Source organism: Anneissia japonica, unplaced genomic scaffold (genome assembly GCF_011630105.1).
Source record: "Anneissia japonica isolate Jap-2015-1 unplaced genomic scaffold, ASM1163010v1 scaffold287617_len321496_cov130, whole genome shotgun sequence".
Taxonomy (NCBI): domain Eukaryota; kingdom Metazoa; phylum Echinodermata; class Crinoidea; order Comatulida; family Comatulidae; genus Anneissia; species Anneissia japonica.
The window spans coordinates 298,216-307,379 of NW_022696710.1; the positions used below are offsets into that span (position 1 = coordinate 298,216).

The 9,164-nt window shown below is 36.5% G+C and overlaps 1 protein-coding gene across 1 annotated transcript in view; it reads right to left on the reverse strand.

The window, feature by feature from the left end:
- Nucleotides 1–9,164, reverse strand: part of LOC117102148 (phospholipase B-like 1) — a 59,935-nt gene that overhangs the window by 46,892 nt on the left and 3,879 nt on the right. Inside the window, exon 2 of the mRNA XM_033242357.1 lies at nt 3,788–4,010. Within this exon, the coding sequence (XP_033098248.1) occupies nt 3,788–4,010 (223 nt within the window). The remainder of the gene's footprint in view (nt 1–3,787; nt 4,011–9,164) is intronic.

The following is a 9,164-nucleotide window of genomic DNA, read 5'->3' on the forward strand; positions in this document are numbered from 1 at the left end:
ACGGCTGAAATTACTTCCTCAGCTGAATACCGTTTTTTCGGCATATCTGATTTTCAAACTGAAATTACTCTAACTTTTCAAAAAACAACCCATAGCAAAACTGGCATCAAAATGTTCAGAATTTCATTAGCTTTCTAACCGATAAAAAATATGTGTGGGTTAGGCTTGCTACAGCCGTTTAGTGGTCGATTTGTAGGAGACGTTTACCCGTTCGCATTTATGCAAAAACGGCACTGGCTGTACAGTGAGCCTATTCGCATTTATGCGAAATCGGCACTCACACCAGAGGGATCGTGTTCGCATTTATGCGAAGATGGCAGTGAAAGGGTTAAGTGGATTGATATACTGATTATAAAATTATTAATTATTATTACTGAAACATTAATTATATTTGCTGTACACTTTCTTTAAATTTTTCAGTATTTTTCTTCAATTGAGCAGGAAATTTCGAGAAAATAGGACCGCAGAATCGCATTAACACTGCGAATGCCTATAGTGTACATTGGTTACAATAGCCACCGGCCGACTTTACTGCAACATTTGCGCGGAAATTGGCAGGCTTATTTTTAATATGCGTGGATGGAATTTTTTCTTTATGAGATAACTCTTAAATCAATTTACACATAATAATTTCAACCTAAACAGAGTTCCAGAGTTTTCACCAATATTTCGGGAGTGCTGAGATTCCAGCTCTCCACTTGTCAAAGGCCATTTAGGCTTCGTTTTAAGCCCGAAAAATTGGCATCACACAGTCGGCTGGCGACACTTCTTATTTAGGTTATAATGTAGCCTGAACATTAGGCCTGGGCCTGTACAACTTCAGCAAAGTATCTTATACCTACATATATTGTTCAATGGTTGTTTTTATTGAAAATTATTAAAAAAACAAAAACAAACAAACAAACAAACAAAAAACTGATACGCCTTCCAACTTCGAAACTTCAGTATTAATCGCCAGAGAACATTGTCACACTTCTAGTGTTTACAAAGGTTTCGCGGAGTAACATATCCCAAACATTGCAAGTTGCACCGAATGATGTAATATCCCAGTATTCTGATTGAACTTGCAATGGACTTATACCTTACTCGCCAGCCGGTGTAGTCGGGTGCACACATGGTTTGGGATGTTACTCCGCGAAATATAGTTTCGTAATTGGAAGTCCTGTTACCAGTTAGTTCGAAGTTGTTTTGTTACGTTTTTTGTTGTTGTCAAAACAAGTTGTAAAATTATATATTTTTTATATACTGTACCTTAGAGATTAAATTAACCAATTAATTCAATTGTTGCACTTTATTAATTCCACGTAATCTTTAAATATTCATTTATATACAATTCAATTTTTATATTATTTCAAAACACGATTAAACAATTATTTTGCTTACTTTCTGCTGATACTTTTTTAAGAACGAAATAAATTGTTTGATAGAGGCCCATTACTAGTTGCCTATGAAATAACTCTGCTTACCGTCTACTACATTCAGTGAGAAATGTTCACAATTCTAGGCTCCTCCTGGTAGACACAGACACCGAGGTTGCCAGACACAAAGTCATTTGACTCTTTGTACGCCGCCGATACGAACAAAAGTAGGTCAGAAGCCGACTGGCTTGTTCAGTAAATAAATGGTAGTAAAGGAGTTGCTTTCTATATTATTTCATTTAATTAGGTTTCAAAATTTGCTGTGAGACCTATTTGTTTTTTTGTAAATTTCAAGATGTTGCTCATTGAGATGAATGTTGTTAAAATATAGCTGCTCCGTGAAGTCTGGCTGAGGTTATCATCAAAGAGTATTTTATACCCTTTGTTATCATCAGCCATGTGATTGAAGAAGCGTAATCTTATTTCATAATGTATGAGGTTTAGGTAATTCGTTTGGTTTTCATTAAAAGATGTCTGCCTTAATACCGGTAGTACTTTGAATATAATCATCCAGATGATGCCTAATTGTATTTATTTACGATCTATTTAGAGTTAAATTTTGATTATTGCTTGATCTGGGCCGTTTACATCATATGAGTTAATACTGTATACGATCGTTTGAAATTTCGGTACATAGTCTATTTTATAAACAAATACGTTAAGGAAACGTTCACAATTACGAGGAGGTACAGGTATGAGTAGCACTCAATAAAATAGTAAAAAATCGTGCAATCCGGTGTTTTTATACCAGTCTCCTTCCGCTTTGACGGTGATCGCTTATTTACCAAGAATAAGATGAGTGCACATCGACACGGTTTTAGTGTACAACGTCACACTTTAACAGTCTAGGTCATGATGATTGGTTGATACAGTACATGTAAAATGAATGATACATGTTTTGCGTACACTGCCTGACTGAAAATAATGGGCTGTACAAGTTGTAAATAATTGGGATTTGGAGGGAAACCACCTTCCTGCCACTTACAAAATCTACTCACGCTATCAAAAGGTATCCGAACTTCTTTCCATTTACCTACTTTAAATAATGATTGTGGTTTACAATCGCTTACAATAATACCTATTCATCCAACCTATTCATTGAATAAAATAATGTGAATATTCAAAATCCTATTATTAACTGTAAAATTTAGTTTCCCAATGCTACTGTATATTGCGGGTGAGTTGGCTGTTTGCAATTTATTACAGAACATGCAGATTTTTAAGCAAGAAAATCGACGGTCTATACAGGTCTACTTAAAGAACCTGTTATATAACACCTCGTAATCAGAGAAGGATAAGGCTACACAGATGAAGGCCACTTAATTGCTGACCAGCTGATAGCGTCATGATTTTAACTTTGTGCTTATTGGTCAATAAGAGTGAACTACGTCACGGATTGCAGGACAATGCATTACTGACCAGATGACAACTTCATGATGTCAACTTCGCATTTATTGGTCAATGCACTTTTGGACAAACACTCCCATCACCTTGAAAGCAACAGTGCTAAATGGGTTTTAATAGGTAACCAGCACATCTGTAGAGCCGCTAATCTTTCTAGAGCGGTCACCTAACGTTAGTTTATCGAGGGCGGGTCGAGCTAATGGAACATTCCAGTTAAAACAATTTAAAAAACTGCTGGATAGCCAATGTTTCTGTTTTTAAAACATTCTACAAGAAGAACATTGTTTACAGTATGTGCCAGATGCCAGCATATAGGTTGTTGGCAATGGCATATTGTTGAGTTTATTGAAGTTTTGAACTTAAACTGCTGTAAGTTGTAAACAGTGCTCATTTTATTTTTGTTATTATGCACAGATATTGAGGTATTCTTATGGGTAGCCAGTAAATTGCATTTAGCAGTTTTATACTGTATGTTTTGGTATTAAAACCATTGCTCATTGTACAGTTTCATCTGGGTGTTTATTTTGAGTGCAAGAACACTCGCTTTGAACATCTCCTGGAGCCACTGCCTCCAGCAGTGTGGGAGTAATAGAATTTAAGAATTAAATGAGACTTACCTGTAAGTTGAAATTTGATGATAATTCTGTTCCTCCCATCCTCTTTGAGGTAGTGGTTACATGCCTGCCCTTTTGTGGCTTCATCCATATCAATTTTGTGTTAGGATCGACAGTTAATATAAATAGTAATCTATTTAATTCTCTAATCATCCTACATGGTATTGAACAATGATCAGTGTTCCTGCACTGGTACAGTATTTGAAGATTATCGTCAATACGCATCTCGTGTAACTAATACCATCCATTGAATGGGAGGAATATAATTATCATCAAATTTCAACTTACAGGTATTAGTCTCATTTAATTTTTTAATTAGTCGCTTCATAGAAATCTTATCATTTCACTTACTTTGAAGTTAGAGCGCCCTCAAGGAATCCTGCAGCATACATGATGTCTTGATCACTATACTTCTGACTGGAGAATCCTCCTCTAACATGCAGCCTACACCAACCAGTTGTATTCAGTGTGTCATTATAGATGCCATATGCTATGCCATTCTCATCAATCACACCACGTTTGAATGTAAAAGTTTGATTATATAGATACACTGTACCTTTATTTAATGAATCGCCTGATAAAAATGAAGAAAAAAAACCCATTATTTTTATTCAAGTTATTACATAATAAAGTTTCATCCAAACCCACTGTACATCATCACCACTAACAGCCTTGTACAGTACCGTCCATAAATGCTGCACGTTTTAGACGCATCTGACGCATCCTGAATTCGTCCACGATGCGTCCTGAATACGTCCGAAATCTGGACGCGTCTAACGCTAATAACGGTTCAGACCAACTGTTTATTTGACGCAGGCTTGTCAAATTAACAATTAATTAACAAGTCATCGTCAACGCAGACCAAACTACAAACAAGTAAGGGAGTGGTAATCAAATGAAACAGACACTCAAAAATATTCTACACTACTATGGGAACCTCTGTATCGGGCAACAGCCAAAATTCCCGTTGCCAATGGTGACTGTCTCAGTTTAACAAACCTGTTATCTTTTAGGTAATAATCACAACCGTGACTCTGATAAGAAACCGGGTCGCTTGAAACTTGAGTCTCTTCTCGGTGATTTCCTCTGCAAATCTTCCTAATTAATGTACTTGTCAATTGTAGTCCCGGCCCCCCAGAAGCCGGATCATAGCGGGGCACTAGCCGGGACTGAGCCGGGGAGGTACATAATTGTGTCCCTGTAGTACCGGTACGTATCTAAAATTGGCCTCGAAAGGACCAATGTTTCGGTGTAGCCTACAGTAGTGCTGTCAAATGGTCTAGTCCTACCTATCCTACCCTAGGCTTAATGTAAAAGTTTGATTATATAGATACACTGTACCTTTATTTAATGAATCGCCTGATAAAAATGAAGAAAAAAAACCCATTATTTTTATTCAAGTTATTACATAATAAAGTTTCATCCAAACCGACTGTACATCATCACCACTAACAGCCTTGTATAAAACAGGGGTGGCAGCAGCAGATGAGCCGAGGAGGAATAAAGTCCAGTCCTCCATCGGGAATAGCTGGCCCTCTGCCCCATTGGGGAGAAAAAAAATGTATTGTTTACATATAAAAAGTAGACTATAATATTGATTAAAAGCTTGTGAAACCCTAATTTGTCGTTGTTTCTGGGGGCTCCCACTCCAGCCACTTATGCTTTCATCGGGAACATGTGCCCCCATCTGGCAAATTTTGGCACCTCCCCTTGTATAAAATACTGGTACCTAATTATTACTTATTTTAATTATAAATACAGAACTATTTACAGTAACTATTAAATGACTGAAAATTATAATTTGCATAGTACAAGTACATGTTGAAAGACATAAAAAATAGTGCATGTTTGTGGAAAATATTGTATTGCAAGACTAGAAATAAAAATACCAATATAAACATACACTAAAACTAAATACAATTTTTAATTATATCTTTAAACATATTTAACCCATTGTTTAAGCACCTGGATCCAAAGGCCAGAACTATGAGACATCCCAAAAAAAAAATTTAAGTACAGGTAATTGGGAAAGATGAATATGCAAAAGTTCATGCTACTTTGAAACAGGCAGAACATTACCAGGAAGGGAATTTCAAAGCTTTACAAAAGCAAACCTTCACTGTTAACAAAGCAAAAGAAAAGCATCATATGGCTATGATACAACACATAGAGCATGTCCAGCTAAGAATAAAACATGTGCTGTCTGTCAGAAGAACCACTTCGCTGCAGTTTGTAGAAAAAGAGATACCAAATTTGAGTACACACCAAGTGGGAAAAAATTACTCTTCAGATGAATCAGAGATTTATTATACACACCTTGTTCATGCTATTGGAAACGCAACCACTGACCAGTAGTGAATGGTATGAAACAAGGAGAACCAGTGTACATGCAGATAGGCAAAGGATCAGTAACAAGTATGCTGCCATACAGTTGGATTAAAATTCAAACCTGTTACCAGAAAATGAAACCAACAATAACTACGCAAAAACTTAGTCGTATACAAGTCACGCACTAGAAGTAAAAGCATAATCTTGCAGACTGCATACACGCACTATTGATGTGTTTTATTATGTTGTAAACACTGATAAACCACCACTACTATTGATTCAGCGCATCCACAGCATTAACGACTACCCGCAGTTGAAAAAGACAACCGGGACACTCCCAGGCACATATTCACTGAAGATTGACCCAACAGTGGAACCAGTAATACATGGCCCAAGGAGACAGCCACTGGCATTAAAGATGTGGATAGCTGAAAAGTTAACTGAAATGGAACGAGATGGTCATATCACAAACACAAAAATATCAGAACCTACTATACTGATTGGGTCAGTTCCATGGTAGCTGTAGTGAAAGATAAGTTAAGGATATGCTCCAACCTCAAAGACCTCAATGAGGCAATCCGGGAGAAAATTACCCGATCCCAACAGTTGGAGAGGTAGTGGGTTCTATGGTGGTACAAAAGTCTACTCTGTAATAGATGCAAAGTCTGGCTTCTTACAAATAAAACTCGACTATGTGTAAAGTCTTGTGACAATGTTCAATACACCAATAGGACGCTACCATTGGTTGAGACTGCCATTTGGAATAAAAATGTGCTCTAGAAATATTCCAGAAAATAATGGACAACATGGTAAGCAGCATATTACAAGCTGGAGCAGTAATGAACGATATACTTGTAGCTGGCCGAGATGAAGCACACCATGACTCAATAATGAAAAAGGTAGTACAGCGAACTACAGACTGGATCTAAAACTCAACAACTTTGACAAATGTCAAGTGAAGAAATGTCAGGTGAAATATGTAGGACACCTACTGTATTAACAGAAAATGGTCTCCAACCCGATCCAGAAAAGGTGCGTGCATTAAAAGAAATGCAGAGGCCATAGTCCAAAGAGGAAGTAAGAAGATTTTTGGGCATGATCCAGTACTTGGCAAAGTTGATGCCAAATCTAAGTAAAGTTGATGCACCATTGCCAGAACTTACTAGTAAACCTATCAAATTTCACTGGGATAAACCTCAAGAGCAGACCTTTGAAAAATTAGTGAACATGTGTAGCAGTACCCTAGTACTTGCATACTATGATGAACAAAAAGAAGTAACCATACAGTGTGATGCTAGCAGCCGCACTAGGAGGATTTTACTACAAAAAGGACGACCCATCGCTTACACATCAAGAGCACTATCTCAAACTGAAATGAGATATGCTCAAATCGAGAAAGAGATGTTGGCGATAGTCCACTGGTGTAAGAATTTTTTTCTTCTTTTTCTTTTATTATTTCTTATCACATTTACAAAACATACAGACAAAATAAAGACAAAAGAAAAGAAAGTTATATCCATACAATCTAGGTGGTAAAGCTTAAACCAAGAACATATTTGAAAAATAATACTGTAACAATTTAAAGTAAATTAACAAATTTTGACCATTATGCGTCGAAAATTAATTGCTTTTCTTTCTGTATAGCCATGTATCTTACAGTACAACATTTAAATAATGTTTAAGGTACAGATTTAATGTATTGATATTTTGGAATCGTTTTGCCTACTCTGCATTTATAAATTAAGTATTTATAAAAACCGAACATTTCCTTAAGTCCCAAACTCATTCCTATTCTTCTTTTAATAAAATACTTTCCGAAAACATGAACTCCCTATTCCAAATTTCGGACGATTTGTCCAATTCAGGACGGTAACACTCACTCAAAAAACCAGACGATAGTTTAATAGACATCGTTTAATGACAAGCATACCAGACGCTGTGAAAACAAGACGCTTAGCTACACTCGCATTGCCATGGAGATTATCTGTTGATTAACACGACACACTAGTAGATGTTTTCTTGGTTAATTATGAAGTGAAATTTACGCATTCCAATGTTTTAATAATATTCTTGCTTTTAATCCTTAAAAACCATTTGGAATCAACCTGCAATAAAGAGGGAACTCAACAAAGCAAGTTTCTACTGGTTACTCTTTTCAGTAGACGTCTAATTCAAATACGTTAGATTCATCGGTGTAAATTTCAAATGCACCTCATTCATTCTTTAAACTCAAGACGCTTTTCAAAACATGTTGCTAATTTAATTACGGAGGAAATTTGTAGAGAATAAAATATGATTTTTTAGGTTTATTTAGATTTGACTCTAAAATGTACCATGAGGGTTTCTTATTTGTTTTTTTTTGTTTTATAAATTTGTTTAATTAAAACATTCTTGATTACACCGAGCTTGTTACTATCACGCACTATGAAACTTTGGGCGATCTGACGTCATCACAGCCGAAGCACATGTCTAGTCTGCAAAACACCCCACGAAAATGGACCAATTGGCGGGCAGGAAGAGTTTTTGGGGGCACGACCTGTTCTGTTTACAACTAGACTGCACGTGCGCTACTAAATTTGGAACTTCGACTTGTGTGGTTGAAATTACTTTAAAATCAGCCTATCCGGACAGGAAAATTCCGTCGATATAGCCAAAATTCGACTTATAAAAATTCAAATTAAACAAACAATTTACACAGTAATACATAGGAAAGAATTGGGACTTTTTAAAAATTCGACTGACGCGAATTTTTGACTTAAACAGAGTCGACTTTGGCGGACTCGACTGTATAACAAGACATAGGTAGCCAGTTATACACATTCCTACATCATTCCTACAGTTTTATACTGTTGCAGTTTCCATTTATTTGCTTGGCTGTGGGTTTTTACACAAGTGCTACTTAATTAGCTGTTAACCTGAAACAGGCAACCCTATTTTGCAAATGAAATTCACAAACGTTTTCTTTCACAGACAAATAATTTTTATTGGGCCTGGCCTAGCCCTAACACACAATAAATTAGCCCCAGCAGGACCGCTTAAAACTACATATCAGCTGACTAAAAACGACTGTTCTGTTTGCAGTTAGAATACTTCTGATCGGCTTAGGGTTACACTGCAAACGACTGTTCTGTTTGCGGTTAGAATACTTCTGATCGGCTTAGGGTTACACTGCAAACGTTCACACATCCTCCTTTAGGCCAAAAAAAAATGTATACTTGTTTAGCGTCACCGCCCGACCCTGATTTTCTAGCCGCCTCTCTTTTTTTCTTTTTTTTTTTTGGTAAAAAAGTGCTGAAAATCGACTAAAAAATGCCGATAATAGAGGAAAAACGATCGTCTTTTTCATCTTCAGCACAGGGAAAGATGTGTATAAGAGACAAAGATTGGAGTGTACAGCTGA